This window comes from Gymnoscopelus braueri (genome assembly GCF_963280865.1).
Source record: "Gymnoscopelus braueri genome assembly, chromosome: 23".
Classification (NCBI taxonomy): domain Eukaryota; kingdom Metazoa; phylum Chordata; class Actinopteri; order Myctophiformes; family Myctophidae; genus Gymnoscopelus; species Gymnoscopelus braueri.
The window spans coordinates 33,668,379-33,694,206 of NC_137625.1; the positions used below are offsets into that span (position 1 = coordinate 33,668,379).

Sequence of the window (25,828 nt, forward strand, 5' to 3'; positions counted from 1 at the left end):
TTCAATCATGTGTCCCTCCACCAGTGTTGCCAGATTTTGCAAGAGAAACAAGCGGCCAGATCTATGAAAACAAGCCCAAAAGAAGAGACTAGGCGCTAAGTTTTATCGACAAAAATAGCAGATCTAAAAGCTCACAACGTGTCACATTGCGACACGTTGTGAGGTTGTAGATCTGCTATTTTTAATTCTGGAAGTATTTTGAATATGATTGAAACATTTTGACATCACAAATCTTGTATGGGGGTCCCTGGGACATGTTATTTTTAGATGGAGGTCCATGGACAATTACATATTAATCTGGGGGTCTGACGTGAAACAATGAACGAACCACTGGATTAAACAAGATTAGGGAATTAGCCCAAATAAGCACTTTAGAAACAATAAGCCCCAAAAAACCCAACCACCAATATTTACAAGCGCTTTACAGAAAGACAAGCCCAATGTTGTTTATAATAAGCAGACATGGCAACACTGCAGTGACTTAAAGGGATATTTCACTTTCAAAAAAACTTTTGGTCATTTTATCATCTACTCAGGCCTTTGTGAACCCCCCAGACAGTTTTTAAGTTGCTTGATTCATTATTTAGATATTTGATATTACTTTTATCAGACACTCCCCCTTCCTATACAAACCCATTGTAACTTCAAACTCCATTTTAACCATGTTAGATTCATCAAAAGCACCCGTCCTTGGTTCTGGTGACTCACCCTGCCCTCCTAATGCGTGAGGGGGCCGTGTTTTTTCGATTACTTTTTCATTTATTTTATTTAAATTTGTTATTGTATTTAATTTTTTTCATTTTCCAAAAAAAATATTAAAAATAAATGAAAAAAGTAATTGAAATAACACGGCCCCCTCACACATTAGGAGGGCAGGATGAGTCACCAGAACCAAGGACGGGTGTTTTTGATGAATCTAACATGGTTAAAATGAAGTTTGAAGTTACAATGGGTTTGTATAGGAAGGGGGCGTGTCTGATAAAATGAATATCAAATATCTAAATAATGAATCAACCAACTTAAAAACTGTCTGGGGGGCTCACAAAGGCCTGAGTAGACGATAAAATGACCAAAAGTTTTTTTGAAAGTGAAATATCCCTGTAATATGTGTTCCCTCCATTCCAAATATGGGCATCTATCTACGTCACGGCAAGGAATCGGAATCCTTAAGTTTGTTTTACGGCTACGGTAAAAACAGGAACGGGGGAAACCTCAGAACAAGGAGATATATACCTCATATCCCAAAAGAGAAACAGTTAAAGCAGAGATATACTGACACACAGCGATATAATAGGCCAACCATCTGGTTCGTGTTTTAAACCATGAACCTGTGACACATGCTGCAATCACGACCAGTGGTGGAAAAAGTACTCAAATGCTCAAAGGTCAAAGTATCAATACTGCAATAGAACTACTCTGTTACAAGTAAAAGTCCGGGATTCAAAATGTACTTGAGTAAAAGTACAAAAGTATTGGCATCAAAATGTACTGAACCAAAAGTAAAAGTACTCATTGTGCAGAATGTCAAGTATTCAAATGTATAAAAATCTTTTAAAAATAGCCGATCTACAAGATCACAATGCGTTGCATCGCGAGTTTGGGAATCCTTGATGTAATTAATGAGTGAATGAATGAATGAATGAGTGAATGAATGAATGAATGAATGGATGAATGAATGCACACCTGAGATGTGTCTCCATGACAGGACGTAGCCAGAAGCCCCGCCCACGCTGGTCCAGTTCAGAACGGCGCTGCTGTCCGTCAGGTTGAGGGCCGCAAAGCCGTTCACTTTAGGGAGATCCACTGAAACACAAAGATCATCCAACATTAAATTTAACCTGTGGGCGCTGACTGGCTGAGAGGCTCTCCTTCTTCCATGTTTTATTATTCATGTAATATCATGGCAAAAAATCAAATCCTGATCCACCATCAGTTGACTGTTGGCCTCCAGTTCAATAAATGCCACGGTCTGTGAAATTCATCAAACAAAATTAAATAAATATCAAATCACCCCAAACCAGGTGGGGTGGGCCAGTTACAGCTGAGCTTTTGTTTTTGTTTAGTTCAGTGGTGTAAAGTAACTAAGTACATTTACTTAAGTACTGTACTTAAGTACAATTGTGAGGTATTTGTACTTTACTTGAGTATTTCCAGTACTTTTACTTCTACTCCACTACAATTATTTGAAAACTTTAGTTATTAGTTACTTTGCAGATATAAATTATTACATTATAAAACACACATTAACCACTTTAGCCCTATTTTATACCTAGGCTATTTGAAAATAGCCGATCTACAAGCTCACAACGCGTTGCGATGCGACACGTTGTGAGCTTGTAGATTTGCTATTTTCAAACATTTTAGTACTATTACTTTTGGTACTTTAAGGACCAAAAGCCCCCAAAATAATCATATTTGAACTGGGGAACCCCCTCCCTCCAACCTGACAAGCACTTGCAATTGTAGAAGTAGTATTGATACCAATACTTTTGTACTTTTACTCAAGTAAATTTTGAATTCCGGACTTTTACTTGTAACAGAGCACTTATACATTGCAGTATTGATACTTTTACTTAAGTAAAACATTTGAGTACTTTTTCCACCACTGGTTTAGTACTGTATGTTGTCTTTGTTTAAGTATGCATGGATATATTTGTTGTATTGTTCCGTCTATGCAAGTCTTCTTTGTCTTTCCAACTTTTTCTCCTTCTTTTCTCTTTCTGCGGACTGGGCCCCAGGCCAGTGTAACAACTGGATGGGGGCCGCACTATAAATCCCGAACCTACGAACCTATATTGCACTCTTTGTGCATTTGTGATAAGGACCCCCTCGAAAACCAGATGGTACATCTCAAGGGCTTTATCCTTTAAATAAAAGGTACTATATATATATACGATTAGTTGACTGTTGGCCAACAGTTCAATAAAATAATTTTGTCCATGAAATTCATGGACAAAAAAAAAAAAAGGATCAAAGTAGGCTACAACTCTGATGGAGGAAAAACGTTACTGTTAAGGATATTGTCCACTAACAGAAAACATACGGACAGGTTTGAAGTGTGTCAAATGCATTTAGAAAAGGGGTTCAAAGCATGTTAAATGCATTTAGAAGATCTAGGCCTATGGATGGTAGCTCAGGTCCAGGGCGTTAGCGAGTTCTCTCCAACGTTCTGCCAAGAGCGGTGCTATTCCCATGGACTGAAACGTCCATTACCGTACAAGGTCTCCAACTGTAGTAAAAATAAAGAATACTCATTAAAACAAAGGCTGTTTAAATTGTGTTGTTGAAGGACTATTCTCCTTGGTGGGAAACGTCTCAGGACCCCACCTTCTCTGTATAATACACTTTATGGGCAGAAAATAAAACATGTCCGCCAGATGGAAATTATTGTATTTACTCAACTGCGTCCTCCACAGATCTGGTCAATGTAAATGACCATTGACCAGATCTTTCAACAACACAAAACAGCCTCTGTTTCGATGAGTAGCAAAACTGTTTTCTTTATTTTTACTACAGTAGTAGTAACACAGTATAGTGGACGTTTCTGTCCATGGGAATAGCACCGCTCCTAACAGACCACAGCTGTACGGATGGTTAACTACATTCAGAATGACATGTGCCAGATGTTCAATGCATTTAGAAAAAGAGGCATATGCAGGTTTGAAGCATGTTAAATACATTTAGAGCAGTGATTCTCAAAATGTGGTCCAGGGGACCCCCAGGGGTCCTTGAGGGGGCCCCAGTGGGTCCCCAGCAAAACGAGGAACAGTTTAAATACTACAGTTTAAAGCCTGTTTTACACAACAAGTCGCGATACGACGTGTTGTGAGCTTGTAGATCGTCTATGTTCAAAGCATTTTGAAAACGTATTTGAAAAATGCTGATTTTCTTTTTATAATGTGGAAAATTTTTAACAACACAAATCTTCTCTTATTAACTCATTTCAGATGGAGATATGAGGCCAAATAAAATATAATTTTTGAGCCAAACTTGTGAAAATAGCCACTAGCGATGCGATGCGTTGTGAGCTTGTAGATCTGCAATTTTCACAACACAAAAGTTTTTTTTCCCTTCTATTTTATGGAATGTATTTGATTTTTATTTATCCATGAAATTCTTTTGAAAAAATTGTTGTCATATCATGATTTGTTTTATTATTATTATTATTTTATTTTTTTACTTTTGAAATAATACAAAACTAAATCCCACAATGGGTCCCACAAATGTGTCCTGACCCAGTGTTTGAGAACCACTGATTTAGAGCAGTGGTTCTCAACCTGTGGGTTGGGACCCCCAAGGGGGGATCCCCGGATGACAGGGAAGTGACAATTTAAGGACCTTTAAGACCTTTTTAATACCCAATTTTTTTTTTTGAAATGATATAAGGCTATTTTCACGATATCTTTCTGTGGAACGGGAGTCTCAACTCCTACAATTCCAAGTGCTTGTCAGGGTGGGGGGTCCCCAGTTCAAATATGATTATTTTGGGGGGTCGCGGCCCTTGATTTAGAAGAAGTACATGCACAGTAACAGGTATTAAACGCTCACAGGTTCGTGCGGTGACCAGGGCCGGACTCCCCTCCCTGCTCCCCACCATGGACGACACCTGGATCTTGTAGGCCGAGCTCTCCTGCAGGCCGCGGATGGTGAAGGTGGTGGTGGCAGCGGGTAACAGCTCCGACTTCTCATCGCCCCCTAGAGGGAAGGAGAGACCAAATGTTGCCGGTAATTAGCCCGTAACACTTGTCGTAGCACTTGTCCTAGCCTTGACGATCTTTCAGGTTTATGCAAAGGTTAAAATGTAATTTAGATAGCATGTTTATGTAGACAGATGCTATAGGTTCATTAGTTGACCTGGTATCCTAGAGTTTGTATGGTTCCAATGTACAGATTATTTATTTTTTGATATTATACTATTTAGACTGACGTTCTTGGTTTACCTGTGATCCTAGATGACTATTTCTCTATTTCTATGCATTTGATGTATTACCTCGTGTTTACCTTGCTTACTGTACCTACTTACAAATTGTCAAAGAAGGTGGGTGGAAGTGTGTGTGTGTGTGTGTGTGTGTGTGTGTGTGTGTGTGTGTGTGTGTGTGTGTGTGTGTGTGTGTGTGTGTGTGTGTGTGTGTGTGTGTGTGTGTGTGTGTGTGTGTGTGTGTGTGTGTGTGTGTGTGTGTGTGGGTGTGTGTGTGTGTGTGTGTGTGTGTGTACTTGTATTTACTATACAGTACTTGTAAGGGCCAAATGTCCACACAAGTATAGCAAAATTTCAGAAATATATACTACAGGACAAAAAAGAGACGTAGATTTTTGTAAAAGATTCAGGTTAGGGGTTAGGACTGGACATTTAGGGGTTAGGGTTTAAGGGTTAGGGTTGGAGTTACGCTCATTTATACTTAAAGGTAGGGTACGTGATTTTCTATGGTTAAAATAAGTGTTAAAAAGCTCTATATTGTGATAGTACTTATTGCTATAGAGCGTTTGTTCAGTAACAGGGTTAAATAACTATATTCTGATAGTATTCATTGCTATAGAGTGTTTGTTCAGTAACAGGAGTCTCCATGTCTCTCCAACTCGTTAATAAACAGAACATTTATTTTCAGGTCATACCAATTTTATCCAATCAGGATAGAGAACTCAGATAGGATACAGATTAAACAAGTGAAAATGGAAGTGATGACGCAAAGAAATGAGCAGACACAATTGGAACTGGAACACAAAAAAATTAAGCTGGTAAATAGCTACTCTATTATCTACTATAGCTAATTGGCTGAAATTTTGCCACCTACCTGATATTTTCAGTGTCTTAAAGAACTGGAGAGACATGGAGACCCATGTGACTGAACAAACACTCCATAGCAATGAGTACTATCAGAATAGTGATGTATATATAACCTTTTAACAAAACACGTTATTGTTTTAAACCAAAAATATCACTGACCCTAACTTTAAAAAAGAAATCATAAAATCGGCGTCCTACAAATGTTTTTTGTCCTCCCAATATAGTAATACAAACATGTGTGTGTGCGTGTGTGTGCGTGCGTATGCGTGCGTGCGTTTTGTGTGTGTGCTTGCCGAGAAAGTGGCTCCAGGACAGCTTGTACCCAGACACCCCGGGCGTCCGCTTCCAGGCCAGCGTGAAGAAGTTGACCCCGATGTCCACCACACTGACCTCCCTGACCGTCGGGATCAGCTCCGAGTCCGACACCGCAGCTATAGCCAAAACACAGACAGTGTTGCATGTTCAAGGAGTTGCATGGTGAATCATTGGTGTGGACTGGCCTTTATACAAACCAAAATCATATAAGCATATATAGCTTGCCGCTTAGCAGAAATGGAGAGTATGAAATAAAATGTAAAGATATTATAAAATATATTTTCGTGAACGGAAATGACCGTTCACAGTTTCCATTCTCTGCTTTTGGGTTGTGTGTAGTTCCAGACTCTACAGGTATATAGCATTCGGAATAGTTCTCAGGCCAGCAACCCCCCCCCCCCCCACCTTCTTTACCTGTGAGCTGAGAGAGGGAGAGCTCTGGCCCCTCCGTGTTGCCGTAGACGGCGTGGATGCTGACCGTGTAGCTGGACTCTGGACTCAGACCCTCGATGCGATGGAACAGAGTGCTGCGGTCCAGGTAGCGAGTCTGGGGGCTGCCGCCATCTACCAGTGCACACATTTTAACAATGTATTCATGTCCACATAAAGGAAAGCATACAAGGACACAAATATTGAAGGTACAGTTCAGGTTACATTCACAAAATCATGGCATATGATACATGTCACTCAGTACTCTATGGGTAGAAGTAACAGCGTCTTCGCCATATGTGGCGGCTACCAATTAAAACAGAGTACTTTGCCAGACTTTTTGCCTTTCCGGCCATCTCAAGTTGTTGAAACCTGCGCGCACACACGCACGCACGCAACGATTTTATGAATGCCAGTTTCTATCAAATGTAGCAATTTTTCACCCGTAAGCCGAAATATAGCAGATGTGCCTGGCTTCTATTGTAAACGAATGGTACCCTGTACCTTTGTAGCTGCCAGTGTGAGCACACTAACGCAGCTACTATAAAGATGTGTCTTTATTAGACATGAAACAAATACAAAATTATTTATTGTTGATCAAATCTGCAGGTCCATGGCAGAAGCACCACTGACATAATACATGGTTAAACACTTTACCCTTTAGGCTCCAGGACAGTTTGTACTCGGTGGCTCCAACGATGGGACTCCACTCCACATGGATGGAGCTGCTGGTGTAGGAGGACACCTTGAAGTTGGACACGTAGCCCAGAGGAGCTGTCAGAGTGAGACATGAGAGAGTGAGACAGGGAGACAGGGAGAGAGGGAGACAGGGAGAGGGAGAGGGAGAGGGGGAGAGAGGGAAAGGGAGAGGGAGACAGGGAGAGGGGGAGAGGGAGAGGGGGATGGAGGGAGGGAGGGAGAGAGAGTGAGACAGGGAGACAGGGAGACAGGGACACAGGGACACAGGGAGACAGGGAGAGGGGGAGAGGGAGACAGGGAGAGGGGGAGAGAGGGAGGAAGAGGGGGAGAGAGGGAGACAGGGAGAGGGGGAGAGAGGGAGGAAGAGGGGGAGAGAGGGAGACAGGGAGAAGGGGAGAGAGGGGGAGGGAGGGAAGGAGAGTGAGACAGGGAGGGAGGGCATACATCAATTTCCTTTTGTCTCGGCCGGCCATAATATAAATATTTTCGGAAATCACTATGGGAAATATGGACTTTCTATCTGGGGCACCACAAAATGGCCGCCACTGCTATGCTCTACAGGGATACTGGGGGTTCAAGTGGTCATACTCACATGTGCGGAAGGTAGCGGTGATCCCGGGTCCGACGGCCGGTCCAAACAGAACGTAGAGAGACAGAACGTACTCGGTGTCGTGGGCCAGGCTCTTCAGCTGGTGAGACGTGGTGCTGCCGTTCAGAGCCAGCTGTCTGGGACGGTCCCGACCCAAAAACTCTGCAAACCATGCAGGAAACTTTTCCATTATATACATTATTTCTATTTTTGTGGACATGCGCCAATACTGAAAAATAAAATGAATTCTATGGGTAATATGCTTGAAGTACCAAACGCTACTCCTGATCCTAAATCCTATCTCATATGTTCAGATCGGATAATCCAATTAAAGGTTACAATTAACATGTTTCGCTATGGCTGGTTGGGGGTTGGCAACTGCCGACACCCCCTACATTTTTTTTATCTGAGTGCTTGACACTAGTGAAAACGAAACTGTCACATGAATTTGAAATTAAAACAAAAAATTACACACACTATTATAAACACATGGTTCTCAAAGAAACACAACAGAGAGGGGTGTTCCCTGATTACACAGCTAGAATATTACTCTATGTACACACAGCTGCAGCCATATTGGAAAGAAATTGGCCCTCTTTCTTGCTTCCATCACAGTGTTACCAATGATACTAATGAAGTTGTTAATGTGTTTATTTGTGTAATGGGATCTGTGTAATGTTAGACTACCTGTATGGAATACCTGTAAAACCCAAGAATAACATAATACTCACCTTTCAAAAATGTGTTCCTAATATGAAAAATAATAAATACCGTACAAATATATTAAGGGGGACAGCAACAATTAGTCTGCCAGGGAATGCCACCCCCCCCCCCCCCTCTCTCTCTCAGACCAGGTGAATGTTACATGAAAACGGCTATTGCAACTCCAAACACAACAAAAGACACAATGACAGTGCCATTTGATCCAATGACTCGGATGAACATTAAGTTAAAGGGGGGGGGGGGGGGGCATTTGCTTGCCAGGAACTGTCCATCCCCCTTTACTCAGTCCAGGTGAGTGGTAACTTCATGAAAATGGCTATACTGTACCAACTCCAAACCAGTGGTGTAAAGTACATTTACTTAAGTAGGCTACTGTACTTAAGTATCATTTTTAGATTTCCAATTTTCAGTACTTTTACTTCTACTCCACTACATCTCAGAGACAAATATTGTACTTTTACTCCACTACAATTAATTTAAAACTTTAGTTACCAGTTACTTTGTAGCTTTTGATTATTATTACACAACATACATTAATCACTTCAGCCCTATGTACATTTCGGTCATTTGAAAATAGCCGATCTACAAGCTCACAATGCGTCGCGATGCGATCGTGTGAGCTTATAAATCATGCTTTATACATTTGAAAACGTGAAATGGGACATTCTGCATAACGAGTACTTTTAAATTGCTATGCCAATACTTTTGTACTTTTACGCAAGTACATTTAGAATTCCGACTTTTACTTGTAACAGAGTATTTCTATATTGCAGATACTTTTACTCAAGTAAAAAAAAATAGTACTTTTTCCACCACTGGCCGGAGAAGTAATGTTTTTTTTAGAATCTACAGAGCATGCGTCATCATAGAGGACTGGGATCTGATTACAGAGACCTGGCCACTATAATACTGTGCATGCGTGCGTATGAGAGAGAAAGAGAGATATACACGCAGAGAGAGATTGAGTGATTGTAAGAGAGAGAGATGAGAGAGAGAGAGAGAGAGACAGATGGCATGGTGTCACCTGGAGTGGGTCCCCATGCCAGCCTGTACCCGGTGGCCCCTGGAACACTGTTCCACGAGATGACGGCACTGTTGGTGTTCACCGCCACCGCCTTCAGGGTCTGGACCGAACTGCTCTCCACTGAGAGAGAGAGAGAGAGAGAGAGAGAGAGAGAGAGGAGAGAAGAGAGAGAGGAGAGAGAGAGAGAGAGAGAGAGAGAGAGAGAGAGAGAGAGAGAGAGAGAGAGAGAGAGAGACAGCGAGAGAAAAGTGAGAGGAAAGAGAGAGAGGAGAGACACAGAGAGAGAAGAGGGTGAGGGAGGAGAGAGAGGGAGGAGAGAAAGAAAGCGAGAGAGAGGAGAGAAACAGAGAGAGAAGAGAATTAAGATGGAATGAGTGTGAAAAAGGTGACATGCGCGCGCGAGCACACACACACACACACACACACACACACACACACACACACACACACACACACACACACACACACACACGCACACACACACACACACACACACACACACACACACACACACACACACACACACACACACACACACACACACACACACACACACACACACACACAGCAGGGACCCTCCTCACATGTGCTGGCGGTGACGGTGGTGACGGGCCCCTCCACGTCCACGAAGATGGGGTTGATGGTGACGGTGTACTCAGAGGCCTGGTGGAGACCCTGCACCATGTAGAAGTTAAAGTTCACCCCCAGGTTGATGTTCTCTATGTGGCCATCTGCGGATGGATGGATGCAAAGCAGAGCAAGTTTTATTTAGTTAGAGCACATGTTTAGTTAGAGCACATGTGGTCTTCAAGGTTTATTTTAGGCCAAGGACCCCTTAGTTGAGAGAGAGAGAGAGGGAGAGATGAGGCAGGGACCCCCTCCCCCCTCACACACTATATATTGGATTCATGTTAAATGTGTTTTCAGACATTAACCACTTAGAACCCTGATACTTTGTAAACTTGACCCTTGGCTCGGTACTTGGTCTGCTCTTTTCTCCCTCTACACCAGTGGTTCTCAAACGTTTTCATGTCAAGGGCCCCCAAAATGATATGTATTTGGCCGCGGACCCCCCCCCCCCCCATCTCAAAATAAATTGTTCCAGGGACCCCCAGAAGCAAAGATTTGAGTTTTAAAAAATCGCATTTTTTAAAAAAGAAAATTAAAAATGGCAGATCAAAAAACTCATAGCGCGGTGTCGCGCTATGAGCTTGTATATCTGTTACTTTTGAATAGCCAAAGTTTAAAGGTAGGGTAAGTGATTTGCAATTATTCAAATAATTGCAAAATGGGTCTATGTTCTGATAGTGCTCGTTACTATAGAGTGTCCTGTCCATATAAAGAGTCTCCATGTCTCTCCAGCTCTTTATAAAACAGAAAATGTATTTTGTAGTTTTTTTTTTTTTTTTTGTAGTTTCATTTCCAATTTTATCCAACCAGGACAGAGAACTCAATCAGGATATAGATTAAACAAGTGAAATTGGAAGTGATGACACTAAGAAATGAGCAGACAAATTTTTAACTGGAACACTATACAAATTAAGCTTAAAAATGGGTACTTTCTCCTGATTGGCTGAGATTTTGACACCTACCGAAAAATGTATTTTCTGTTTATTAAAGAGCTGGAGAGACAGGAAGACATCTGTTACTGAACAAACACTCTATAGCAATGATTACTATCAGAATATAGTATTTTAACCTTTTAACAAAATACTTTTTGTTTTAACCAAAAAATATCACTTACCCTACATTTAAAATATGGATAAAGGGGTTAAAATGATTGTGACGCTTTATGAACTAATTTTGCTGGGGACCCCTTGTTACCCCCCCCAAGGACCCCTGGGGGTCCCCAGACCCCACTTTGAGAACCAATGCTCTACACCAAACCTCTTTGCCTCGGCTAACGCCTCCTGTCTACCTACAGTACGCCTAACCTCGCATCACCAGACTTTAAACTGCGGAGGAAAGCCTGGTATTCGTTCTAAACTGAGCCGTATGATCCAGTTTAGAAAAAAAGAAAACAACTATTGTGTTCCGGCGGTAGATTCCGGTTGGCATCGTTTTTGCTATTTTTGAAAAATCGTGAAAACTCTTTGAATATATATAGGTTTTAAAGCGAAAATTTTTAACACGCTTCTCGGGGTCCCTGGCACAAAATATTTTCAGATGGGGGTCCGCGGCCAAATACATATCAAATTGGGGGTGGGTCCTTGACACGAAAAAGTTTGAGAACCAGTGCTATAGGGGACCCTGTTCAACTAAGCATACTATTAGTGGGTACTAAGTAATGGGTTTAAGTGGTTCAAATCGTTGTGGACTGCAGCTTTAAATTGACCCCACATGGTATAGAGTTCTACCTGGGGAGGCCCATGTGAGCCGGTACCCCGTGGCACCCTTCACCGGTGCCCAGCGCGCCTGGACCGTGTCTGTGGTGGCGTTCTGGACCAGGAGCTCTTGCACCGCTATCAGCTTCACTGTGGAACACACACACACACACACACACACACACACACACACACACACACACACACACACACACACAACATTCATCAGGTCATTGGACAGTGGTGTGTGGACAGGACACAGTTTGAGGTGACATGGATTAAAGCTAAATAAAATATCACAGATTTTTTTTTGTATGGCCCAGTGGTAGAAAAAGTACTCACATGTTTTACTTAAGTACAAGTACCAATACTGCAATGTAGAAATACTCTATAACCCAATTTTTAAAAATTATACTGTTACAATAAAGAGTCCGGGATTTGAAATGCACTTGAGTAAAAGGACAAAAGTATTGGTATCAAAATATACTTCAGGGGAAAAAGGTAAAACTACTCAGTGTGCGGAATGTGCCGTTTCACAAGTTCAAAATGTATAAAAATCAGCTTATATTCACTATATATCCTTGACCAATATAGGGTTTTATGGAAGATGCTTCTGAACATATTGATAGTTTGACCCATTCAAATGCTCGAATCTTAAAATAATAACCGAAAATAGCCGATCTACAGGAATCCAAATGACTGAAATTATATATTTTGATTTGATTTATTTGAAAAGCCAAAACCACATGGTCACCGCAGTTCGAGGATTACACAAGAAAGTCCTGAGACTTATTTCCATTGAGGTCCTCATGTATCACTGTAAGAGTACTACAGTCAGTCCATTTACGTAGACTACACTGCCACCTTGTGGACAAAGTGTGGCACAATAATGTCCCTCAATATCAGTTATTCATAGCTAAACATATCTGAAACCTGAAATACATCTAAAGCTTGATTTAATATAAATGACTAACAAACTCATGTCATATGTTTGGGTATTTTAGAGCAAGTTATTATTATTATTTAGCTTTTTACCCCCTTTTCCTCCCCAATTTAGTCGTTATGCCAATTGATTCCTCCCCACACACAATCGTGTGTCTACTCGTCACTGCTGTTGTATCCTACTGACTGGAAAAAAATATATTTTGAAAATAGCAGATGTACAAGCTCACAACACGTCACATTGCGATGCGTTGTCTATTGTCTATTTTCAAAGAGCCAAAGTGCATATAGGGCTGAAGTGGTTAATGTATGTTTTGTAATAATAATCAAAATCTACAAAGTAACTAGTAACTAAAGTTTTCAAATAATTGTAGCGGAGTAAAAAGTCCAACATTTGTCTCTGAGATGTAGTGGAGTAGAAGTACAAGTATTGAAAATTGGAAATACTCCAGTAAAGTGAAGATACCTCAAGTATTGTTACTTGCGTACAATACTTGAGTACATGCACTTAGTTACTAAAAGGCAACACCTAATGACGACAGAACTCACGTGTTTTGCCCACGACTGAAACGGGATCGCTGGGCCCCTGAGGGTAGACGGCATAAATGGTGACCGTGTATTTTTTATCTTCTTCCAGACTGTCGATCACGTGGGAGGAGACGTCTCCGGGAAGCAGCTGTTCGTACGCGAACCCAGGCCTGTTGGCTGAAAAATTTATTCACACAAACATCAACTCACGAATAAACGCTTACACTGTGTGTGATATTTTTCTGAACATTATTAGAAATGGTTGTAGAGAACGACAGTCAGTCCATTTACACAGACTACACACAAAGTGTGGCATAATAATGTCGCCTCAATATCAACTCTTTACAGCTAAACATCTGAAACCTAAAATATATCTAAAGCTGGATTTAATATAAATGACCAACACACTTTTTAAATCTCAACGACCCCCTTAACTCTGAGAGTATACAAATGAAACAATTATATATTATCATTATCATTATTATTATTAAAATAGGCCTTGAATGGTTAATTAGACTAATTGACTTAGTCGATTCATTGATGTACACAATATCGTCTCTGTCAGGTGGAAACCTCATATATCCAAACGTTACTTTTCAGGACTCAAATTCAAAAGCATCAAAAGTAGCAGATCTACAAGCTCAAAACGTGTCGCTTCTCGCTGCGTTTTGAGCTGCGTTTCGAGCTTGTAGATCTGCTATTTTTGATGCTTTTGTGAGACAGTCTTATGATCAAGTAGGGGCGTTAATTTATATATGGAGATAAGAGGTTTCTGCCCGACAGCGACGATATAAAAATAAGTATAATAAACAAACTTGTGATTAATCGAAAAAGTTATCGACAGAATAATCACCAAGAAGATAATCAATAGTTCCAGCCATGCAGTATTATTAATGAGTTCAGAGGATACGTTTAGTATACTGTACATACATCTAGAACCAACGAGAGGATTCGTATTACAGTACATACATCTAGGAATGAAGATCTTGAAAGCGTTGATCTTTCCCAGAGGAGGGGTCCAGGCCATCCGCAGAGAGAACAGACCCTCATCGATGACCCGGAAGTTTGAGACCACAGGAACAGGAACTAGAGGACGAACAAAGATGTTGGAAATCAGTGGAAATCAAATATACTGAGTCAGCAATTTTCTGGAAAAATTTACAAAATGTGCTGGACACATGGCTGACTCTTAAAGGGATAGTTGACCGATTAGTCACCCCCACTTGAATTCACGGATATTTTTTTGTTTTTGTCGCATTCCTAAGCCAATAATTTGATGACCAGTGGACCGGTAGGCAGCAGTTCCGGTAGGAGACACAAAGGAGACTCTTTGTGTCTCCTACCGGAACCGCTGCCGGTCATCATTTAATGATTGGCTTAGGAATGCGACAAAAAAAAAAAAATCTCCATGAATTCAAGTCTCCATGAGGTGATTAATCGATAGGAAAAAAAGTCATTTTAGGGGTGAACTATCCCTTTAAGCCTGAGTCATACTTCGTCGCCAAAATCACCGACCTACAAGTGACCTTGAAGATCTTGCTATTAGTCGCACGCATCATCATAAATAACATTGTGCGAGTCCATTTGGTCAACAAACGACAGGTAATGGTCATGTAAATAGAGTGCAAGGAATGAAGTTCTACGAAGTAACAGTAGTAATACCAAATAAACATCAAACTCAGCATTCTGTGTAAACTACATGCTGTCTAAATAATGCTCTTAACTTTGTGGTCAGACAAACAGGAAGTCTATCTAAATTACATTATTATGTGAACATCTGCACAGTATAACTAGCATCTATCAAATAATGGGCAATAAGGAACGAGGAGTGGTTTGATTGATTGGATACTTTATTAGTCAGAAACACCAAGAAAAAGTCCTAGGGACTCATTGTTTCCATTGTGGTCCTATGTATTCAATTCATCAACATTATGTATTAACGCATTAATACATGTCATCAACGAATACAAGCAACTATTATGTACAAAGGATTAACGGTGGCAGTGAATGACACCTCATGTCGGTGGAAGTAGTGAAGGAGTGCTAGGGGATTCTAGGGGTGTACAAGTGCTACGGAACGGAACACAATACATAGGACCACAATGGAAACAAGTCCCCAGAACATTGTTGTGTTATCCTTTTAGCCTTAACCCTAGAACACGAATGTTGGGTGATTTTCACCCACACAATTATGCTTATGGGATTTGTGTGGGCTCTCCCACAGTTGTCAGCCATGTAGGGAGACTGTGCCTTCACTGGACAAGGCTCACATGTCCCAGGAATGGGACCAAAGACAAAGTTTCCAGCTCCATTATTAGAATTTGTTTAGGAATTTGTTGTTAACAATTCCCACATTTTTCACAGATTTTGCCTACATGAGGTCTTATTATGGTATTTCTTTTTTATAGGGCCCCTCGGTGATATATATATTTTTTTGTGATATTTTATGTTGAAACATTACAGAAGAGTACCTCAATTTGCCATGTATTGCTGTACTTTAATATATTTTGATGAGAAGTATATATTTTTTTTACTATCGTCTATGTTGGGTGGAAACCTCATATGTCCAAAACAGTTACTTTTCAGGATTCAAATTCAAAAACGGCAAAGTAGCAGATCTACAAGCTCAAAAGGCGTCGCTTCGCGCCGCGTTTTCAGCTTGTAGATCTGCTACCTTTGTTACTTTAGTGCAGGGCTACTCAACTTAAGATGGCTCAGGGGCCACTCAGCAAAATACCAAAAGTCCAAGGGGCCGCCATAAAAATGACGGTCCTATTTTGGATTTTTCGATTTTGTAACACACAAGAAAATGTACATTTTGACATCATATTCTTTTCACTGTACCAGTTTATTTTGTGTTGTGTGTATGTCCAGTGGCAGCAACCTATCCTGGGCGCGCGGCAAAGCCGCGCGGCTTGAAAAATTTGAGGGTCAAACCCCCCCCAAAAACCCGAAATGCATAGAAAGCTATGTATTATACCTGTAACAATTGATGCACCTGTATGTATGTCTGTCTGTTTGTTTTTGAATTTTTTTTTAGCAACCCATATATTTGAACGGAAATGTATATTTTTATCCTGTGCTTAAAAAAAAAAGGGGGCCGCCAAGACGCTGCGATCGGGCCGCATGCGGCCCGCGGGCCGCGGGTTGAGTAGCGCTGCTTTAGTGTGACCTGTAGTGTGAGACTCACGCGTGAGGACGTTGACATCAGCAGAGTCTCCCACCAGGTCGGGGTAGATGGCGTGGACGGTGAGAGTGTAGCGGGTCTTAGGACCCAGCTCTGTGACCAGCGTAGTGGAGACGTCCCCCTTCAGGTCAATCTGACACACACACACACACACACACACACACAGACACACACACACACACACACACACACACACACACACACACACACACACACACACACACACACACACACACACACACACCCACACCCACACACACACACACACACACACACACACACACACACACACACACAATTTATTCATGTCCACGTACAGGAGAGCATACAAGGACACAATGTATTAAAGGTAGAGTTAAGGTTACATTCACAAAATACATACAGTGAGTATACTCTATAGCATACATGGGCAACTGGCGGCCCGGGGAGCACATGCGGTCCCCACCGTCACTTGATGCGGCCCGCAGGTTAATATCGGAATACTGATATATTATTGATTTCAGCTGTTACAATTGCATATGACCCGCTTTAATTACTGCAGTCTATAATAGTAGCTTAAAGACTAGTATTAAAATTCTATTGTCTTTTTTATGTCCAATGTATTTGTATTTAAGTTCATAAAGTTAACTAAATGCATTTGAAATTAAATAAGTTACTTTTCAGGATTCTAATTAGTAAATAGCAAAGGAAATATCTGAATTCCAATTCAAAAATAGCAAAAATAGCAGATCTACAAACTCAAAACGCGTCGCAGTGCGACGTGTTTTGAGCTTGTAGACCTGATATTTTTGCTATTTTTGAATGTGACATAGACACTTTTGTGTGACATAGAATGGCCCGACAGTATGTGCAATGTGGCCCTCTGGAGTGAGGGTGGAAATATAGTGGCCCTCTCCATCATCAAAGTTGCCCACCCCTGCTCTATGGGTATAGGTAACAGCGTCTCCGACATATGTGGCGGCTGCCAATTATAGCAGAGACAGCTCAGTACTTTGCCAGCGTTTTTGCCTCCTTTTTGGGGCATCGCAAGTTGTTGAAACCCTCTAACAACCAGTCTGTGGGTATTTCCTGGCTACCAAACGCACATGCACATACACCCCAACCTTGTCATTTGAAAACTTGTGAAATGGGACATGCTGCATAATGGATACTTTACTCTTTTGGTACTTTAAGTCCATTTTGATAAAAAAAAGTACTTGTGTACTTTTACTCAAGTGAATTTTTAATCCCGGCCTTTTATTTGTAACAGAGTATTTCTACATTGCAGTATTGATACTTGTACTTAAGTAAAACATTTGAGTACTTTTTCCACCACTCGCACGCACGCACGCACGCACGCACGCACGCACGCACGCACGCACGCACGCACGCACGCACGCACGCACGCACGCACGCACGCACGCACGCACGCACGCACGCACGCACGCACACACACACACACACACACACACACACACACACACACACACACACACACACACACACACACACACACACACACACACACACACACACACACACACACACACACACACACACACACACACACACACGGCCCCTCACCTGTCTCTGCTGTGAGGGCAGCAGCAGTCCCTTGGGGCTGAGCGGGGTGACCAGTAGACGGTATCCGGTGACGTCCCCGGTGGCCTGACTCCATGTCAGTCTGAGAGAGCTGTGTCCCAACTCAAAGACCTGAAGGTCTCTGGGTCCTACCACCGGCTCCTCTACTGGAGGGGGGGGGGAGAGAGATAGAAATCAGAGTTTGAAGTTACAATGGGTTTATATAGGAAGGGGGCGTGTCCCATAAAATGAATATTAATTATCTAAATACCTGATCAAGCAACTTGAAAACTGTCTGGGGTGAAACACAAAAGCCTGAGTAGACGTTAAAATTAGCCCAAACATGCATGAAAGTGAAATTAACCCACCTGGATGAGCGGTCCTGACGGGCCGTGGGGGCTCCGAGGCGGTCACACACAGTCTCCGGGACAGCTTGGGCACCAGGGACCCCAGCCGGGAGAAGTCAGCGCCCAGCATCAGGTGCTCCTCGTAGGGCTCCGTCACCATGGTCCTCAGTTCAGATTCATCAGCCCCCCGAACACCTGAGCACAACATAAAGAGAACATGTATATATTATTCACCTTATTATAAGCCCTTATTCTCCAGGGCGGCGCCATTGCCCTTTTCTGCTGCTTCATTCAATATCCGTTCACTTCCTCCCTAGTAGGCTACACAGGTGTAATGCAGGTAATCAGTGTGTTGCCAGATTTTGCAAGAGAAACAAGCGACCGGGTCTATGAAAACGAGCCAGAAAGAAGCAAAGGTTTACCACTTTACATCGGCACGTTGTGAGCGTAGATCTGCTATTTTCTAAAAAAAATATTGGGGGAAAAAGGTACAAATAAATTGAATGTTTTTTTTTTACATTTCAACAACACAAATCTTGGCACAAAATATGTTCAGATGGGACTAGTCCGCGGACAAATACATATTAATCTGGGGGAACTTGATATGAAAAAAAATGGGGAAAACATTAGGAAGCAAGGCCAAATAATCAACTACACTTTAAAAACAAGCCACTTATTATAAGCAGACATTTGGAACTCAAATCTTTGCTTCTGGGGGTCCCTGGAACAAAGTAAGTGTATATATTCAAAGATTTGCACACATTTTCACGATGAAAAAATAAATAAACGCGGCACAGCTTGTATATCTGCTATTTTTGAATAGCCAAAGAAATCTTAAAATGACAGAGATGCTTTCCCGAATTGAATGGTTTTAATAAAGAGCTGGAGAGACATGGACATGAACAAACACTCTACAGATTACAAAGTCTGACCCGGTGGAATAACTGTGTGCAAAACGCTAACCGTGGAAAAGTTTTAAATCCCGCTAAATCAATACTGTGGACACAGCGTCTAGAAGCAGTGTGTCGGTACAGCAGATGTAATGTCATGATGAATGACATGGAGCACAGCTCTGAGGGGAACGCATGAGAAATCACTGCAATTAGCCCACCACTGGCTAACGAGCTGTAATTATTACTGCCAGCCTGGCGGTGCACTTGTGAGCGTGTGCGTGCGTGTGCGTCCGTGTGTGTGTGTGTGTGTGTGCGTGTGTGGTAGTGGTGGAAAGTAACTAATTAAATTTACTCAAGTACAGTTTTGAGGTATTTTTTACTTTACTGGAGTATTTCCAATTTTCAGTACTTTTACTTCTACTCCACTAAATCTACTCCACTACATCAATATTGTATTTTTACTCCACAATTTTCTTTTGAAAACGTTTCTTAGTTACCTTTAGTTACTATGTAGATTTTGATTAGTATTACAAAACATACAGTAAGCACTTAAGCCCTATCCATTTTTGGCCATTTGAAAATAGCCGATCTACAAGCTTGATGCGACACATTGTGAGCTTGTAGATCTGTTATTTTCAAAATATTGAAAACGTGAAAACTTGTGAAATGGGACATTCTGCATAATGACTACTTTTGAGTACTTTTTGATACCAATACTTTTGTACTTTTACTGGAGTAAATTTTAAACACCTTACTTTTACTTGTGACAGAGTATTTCTACATTGCAGTATTGATACTTTTACTTAAGTAAAACATTTGACTACTTTTTCCACCACTTGTGAGTGGTTACAATTTAGGCATTTATTACCCCCTTAATCCAGAGCGATTTACGACTATCAACATCAGTTTGTATAGTTTCGATGTACATTTATACATTTTTATTATTTATTTGATACTATTTAGACATGGCATCTGGCATCTGTCTACATAGCGTGCTAATTACATTTTAACCTTTGCATAAGACCACATGGTCGTCAGGACTAGCACAAGTGATACGACAAGTGCTACAGGCTAAGGTGCAGTGGTGTAAAAAGTACTAAACATTTTTACTTAACCCATTTAGACCTGAGGCCGATTCTAAAAACGCCTTCTAAATCCTGACCTAAGTTTTCTGAAAAACTTCAAATATTTATTCAAAAATTACACCAAATGTATGTTGCTATTATAATGTACATAGCAACAAGAACCCCAAAAGGGGTTCCCGTCCTGAAAGGTATAGTTACAAAAAGAGGTTCCCGCCCAAAATGGGTTAAGTAAAAGTATCAATACTGCAATGTAGAAATACTCTGTTAGGCCTACAAGTAAAAGTCTGGAATACAAAATTTACTTGAGTAAAAGTACAAAAGTATTGGCATCAAAATGTTTTTAAAAAATTGTTGAAAATAGCAGATCTACAAGCTCACAATGCGTCGCGGTAGATCGGCTATTTTCAAATGGCCGAAATGTATATAGGGCTGGGGTGATTATCTGATTAATTATGTTTTGTAATAATAATCAAAATCTACTAAGTTAACTTAAGTTTTCAAACAATTATAGTGCAGTAAGAGTACAATATTTGCCTCTGAGATGAAGTGGAGTAGAAGTAAAAGTACTGAAAAGTGGAAATACTACAGTAAAGTAAAAAATACCTCAAAACTGTACTTAAGTACAGCACTTCAGTAAATGTACTTAGTTACTTTACACCACTGCTAAGGTGGAGTCTGAAGGGGTGAGCTTTCAGATTACGGTGGAAGATTGGGAGTGAGTCTGCAGTTCTGACTGCAATGGGGAGTATGATATCACAGTTCGGGAGCCAGAAGTTTAAATATGATTTTGGGGAGTTAGGACTAGAAGTTAGCACTTAGGAAAAAGATTCAGATTGGGGTTAGGGTTAGACATTTAGAGGTTAGGTTTAGGGGGGTTGGGGGGTTGGAGTTCTACCCAATTTTATACTTAGCTGTGTGCCGATGATACAGGCCGGAAAATGGCCGATCTACAAGCTCACACACAGATCTGAGCCTTTTCTGGCTTAGGTTATCTTAGGTTTTTCCACGCATTTCTGGCTATTTTTAGCTATTTTCAAGGCTGTGTGTGTGTGCGTGCGCGCGCGTACGTGCGTGCGTGCGCGTGTGTATGTGAACTCATTAAATAGCTACATTTCTGTGCAGCTAGTAAGATATACAGTACAGCGTGTACACTCTACCACAAAACGTGAACGCAATCTGGAAGTTCATGTTGATATATAGCACAGCACACAAACACACTCATTCCTTCTCTGTCAAACACGCACGGACGCACACGCACGCACGCACACACACACACACACACACACACACACACACACACACACACACACACACACACACACACACACACACACACACACACACACACACACACACACACACACACACACACACACACACACACACACACACACAGTGTCTCTCTCTCTCATATGCATAAATCCAATGAATATCTCATGAATTTCCCGACGTTGCCAAAACTTGCAGATAAGACATCCAGCAGCTTGGATGAAAAAAAAGAAATGTGGCAGGCAAAAAGCTTGTTGGGGGGAATGTTAAATGAGTTCAGTTCCATTCATTCAGACACTCACACACAGGCAGGTGGTGGAAAAAGTACTATTTTTTTTTTTTACTTAGAAACACTCTGTTACAAGTAAAAGTCCAGGACAAAGTACAAAAGTTTCGGCATCAAAATATACCAAAAGTAAAAGTACTCATTATGCAGTCCCATTTCAAGTTTTCAAAATGCATAAAGATCTTTTGAAAATAGCAGAAATGTATATAGGGCTGAAAGTGGTTAATGTACGTTTTGCAATAATAATCAAAATCTACAAAGTAACTTGTAACAAAAGTTTTCAAATAATTGTAGTGGAGTAAAAAGTACAATATTTGCCTTTGAGATGTGGTGCAGGGAAAAAAAGGAAATACTCCACTCAAATGTGTACGTATAAGTTCAGTACTTGAGTACATGTACTTAGTTACTTTACACCACTGGAGCTGTTCGGTACCATTCATTCAGACTCACCCACAGCGAACAGAGTGATTCCGGCGTCCGCCACGGCCCTGGACGCCCCGTCCACCTGATCGTCTGACCGGCCCGGGGTGATCAATACAGCGATCTGCACATCGGGAAGGAGGAGTGTTAACGATGCCAAATATAGTTCATTTACGAAGATACACCATCCCAATTGGAGTCACTAGAGGCAAAATGGTCCTACAAATGGTCTCCTAAGTCAGCTGTGGGTCGTGTCGGGACCCCCAGGGGGGTCTCCACATGATTTTGGGGGGGGTCCCCAGATGAAGTGACAATTTAAGGACTTTAAGACCTTTTTAATACCTCAAAAAAGCAAAGTAAAAGACCATCAATGCATCAAAAGTAATCAACAAACTATACTATAAAAACTGGTCAAACATTGGCCAAATTGTCAATAATAATATAAGAAAGAGGTAAAAATTGTGAAAATAGCAGATCTACAAGCTCACAACGTCTCGGGGCAGAAACCTCTCATCTCCATATTTTAACTTTTTGTCTTTTTTTCCGTAAATGAACGCCTTACTTGATCATACTACAGTGTCACACAAAAGCATCAAAAGTAGCAGATCTACAAGCTCGAAACGCGGCGCGAAGCGACGCGTTTTGAGCTTGTAGATCTGCTACTTTTGATGCTTTTGAATTTGAATCCTAAAAAGTCTCAGTTTTGGACATATGAGGTTTCCACCCGACAGAGACGATATATTGTTTAGTTATGTAAAGGGCAAAGTTATATACACAATGCCTTTAAATCAACGGCAGGATTTTTTTAAAGATTTTTGCCGTGAATACATTAAAAAAATAAAACCCCTGTGGGCTTTTTTGACAAGTTTTATCTCATCGTTTCATGCATAATTAATGCGGGGAATGAAGATTATGCATATTATGGGCCATGTTATCGGTTCAGTGAGAGTTCAACCTGCGATCAATGGAGTGGGACGCAGGAAGCATCAATATTCACTTCAACATTCACAGCGCTGTCGCTGTGACTCTTAATGGAGGTGAAATTCAATATGTATCCTTGATAATCTTCGTTCCACTGCCTACACAGGTCACGCTCTCTCTCTCTCTCTCTCAAACACACTCATTCCTTCTCTGTCAAACACGCACGCACACGCACACACACACACACACACACACACACACACACACACACACACACACACACACACACACACACACAGTATATTCAAACCTGGGGGCAGTGGTGTGAAGTTACAAAGTACATTTACTCAAGTACTGTACTTAAGTACAATTTTGAGGTATTTTTTTTACTTTACTCGAGTACTTCCAATTTCCAATACTTTTACTTCTACTCCACTACATCTATTGTACAAATATTGAGCTTTTACTCCACTACAATTATTTGAAAACTTTACTAGTTACTAGTTACTTTGTAGATTTAGATTATTATTACAATACATACATTAACCACTTAAGCTCTCTGTACATTTTGGCCATTTGAAAATAGCTACAAGCTCACCATGTGAGCTTGTAGATCTGCTCATTTCAAATGGCCAAAATGTATATAGGGCTGAAGTGGGTAATGTTTTCTAATAATAATCAAAATCTACAAAGTAATTAGTAGCTAAAGTTTTCAAATAATTATAGTGGAGTAAAAGTACAATATTTGCCTCTGAGATGGAGTAGAAGTAAAAGTATTGAAAATGGGAAATACTCCAGTAAAGTAAAAATTCCTCAAAAGTGTACTGAAGTACAGTATTTGAGTACATGTAGGCTACTTAGTTACTTTACACCACTGCAGAGGAGCCAACATGTCTTCTATGGAAGTATGTCAGTCACCGAAAATAGGTGATCTACAAGCTAACAACGTGTGTGTGTGTGTGTGTGTGTGTGTGTGTGTGTGTGTGTGTGTGTGTGTGTGTGTGTGTGTGTGTGTGTGTGTGTGTGTGTGTGTGTGTGCGCGTGCGTGCGTGCGTGCGTGCGTGCGTGCGTGCGTGCGTGCGTGCGTGCGTGCGTGCGTGTGTGCGTGCGTGTGTGCGTGCATGTGCGTACCTTAGGGGTGTGGTCTCTGGCGATGGCGGGACCGAACACGTAGTCGACAAGGAACTGTAGGGCGTCGCCCGTCCTGCTGGCTCCGCCCTCATAGGGGAGGTCCCCGATGGCGGCGAGCACCTCGCCCAATGAGCTGTAGTCTGTCAGAGCAATGCGCATCCTGTGGAACAGAACACAACACGATGGGTACAAGCTCATAGCAACGTTTATAATCATGTATGACGACGTATAACAACGTTTATAACATATCGTTGCTGTCCGGCAGAAACCAGCAATTTTTTTCCCATAAATCAGTGCTATTGAACACCCTTTACGTCTGTGTGTTGATAAAAAAACAAAAAAAACAATGAAAAGTATTAACCAGGAGGTCCCCTAGTCAACATAGCATCACAATCATTTTAACCACTTAGTTTTGGCTATTCAAAAATAGCATATCTACAAGCTCATACATATGAGCTTGTAGATCTGCTATTTTTTTTTATCTTGAAAATGTGTGCATCTCTTTGAATATATATATAAATATTTTTAAGCGAACATTTTAACTCAAATCTTTACTTCTGGGGGGTCCCTGGCACAAAACATTTTCAGTTGGGGGTCCGCGGCCAAATGTATACCAGTTTAGGGGTCCTTGGCATGAAAAAGGTTGAAAACCACTGATACTGTACTAATGCAATGATCATGTTGTGACGGGGAAATAGAGAACACGGCCACCCCATCTTAAATAATCAAGTAAAATTTCGGGGAGGAAAAATAAGTGCTTGCACGTGCTGCCAGTCACGCGTTCCATCATCGGGTGTCACCTTACCTGGGGATGTCGCCGTAGACGGTGACCCCGAAGCGAACGCCATCCTCTCCCACCACGTTGTCCCGGAAAGACGAGACCACGGCAGAGACGAAGTCCTTCACGCTGGCGAAGCCGCTCTGCTCCACGTTCCACGACTCGTCCACGAGGAACACCATGTCAGCCTGCACCACTGTCCTGCACGCTGAAATAAGAGAAAACCATGTCAGCCTGCAACACTGTCCTACATGCAGAAACAAGAGGAACACCATGTCAGCCTGCACCATTGTCCTACACGCAGAAACAAGAGAAAACCATGTCAGCCTGCAACACTGTCCTACACGCAGAAACAAGAGGAACACCATGTCAGCCTGCATCATTGTCCTACACACAGAAACAAGAGGAACACCATGTCAGCCTGCACCATTGTCCTACACGCAGAAACAAGAGGAACACCATGTCAGCCTGCACCACGTAAACAGTAAAAGTAAAAGTACTCAGAATGAAAATACTAATGAAAAAAGTAAAAATACCTCAAAATTGCACCTCAGTACTTGAGTAAATATAATTAGTTACTTTACACCACTGGT

At 41.4% G+C, this 25,828-nt stretch overlaps 1 protein-coding gene across 1 annotated transcript in view; it reads right to left on the reverse strand.

The window, feature by feature from the left end:
• col7a1l (collagen type VII alpha 1-like) overlaps nt 1–25,828 on the reverse strand; it is a 161,194-nt gene that overhangs the window by 113,354 nt on the left and 22,012 nt on the right. Inside the window, exons 3-19 of the mRNA XM_080421195.1 lie at nt 25,263–25,443; nt 24,458–24,617; nt 22,436–22,529; nt 18,474–18,647; nt 18,109–18,272; nt 16,549–16,678; nt 14,328–14,444; nt 13,380–13,535; nt 11,922–12,038; nt 10,149–10,295; nt 9,565–9,684; nt 7,821–7,979; nt 7,187–7,303; nt 6,515–6,664; nt 6,079–6,216; nt 4,549–4,695; nt 1,684–1,803 (exon numbers count right to left, since the gene is read on the reverse strand). Coding sequence (XP_080277321.1) covers nt 1,684–1,803; nt 4,549–4,695; nt 6,079–6,216; nt 6,515–6,664; nt 7,187–7,303; nt 7,821–7,979; nt 9,565–9,684; nt 10,149–10,295; nt 11,922–12,038; nt 13,380–13,535; nt 14,328–14,444; nt 16,549–16,678; nt 18,109–18,272; nt 18,474–18,647; nt 22,436–22,529; nt 24,458–24,617; nt 25,263–25,443 — 2,391 coding nt within the window. The remainder of the gene's footprint in view (nt 1–1,683; nt 1,804–4,548; nt 4,696–6,078; nt 6,217–6,514; nt 6,665–7,186; nt 7,304–7,820; nt 7,980–9,564; nt 9,685–10,148; nt 10,296–11,921; nt 12,039–13,379; nt 13,536–14,327; nt 14,445–16,548; nt 16,679–18,108; nt 18,273–18,473; nt 18,648–22,435; nt 22,530–24,457; nt 24,618–25,262; nt 25,444–25,828) is intronic.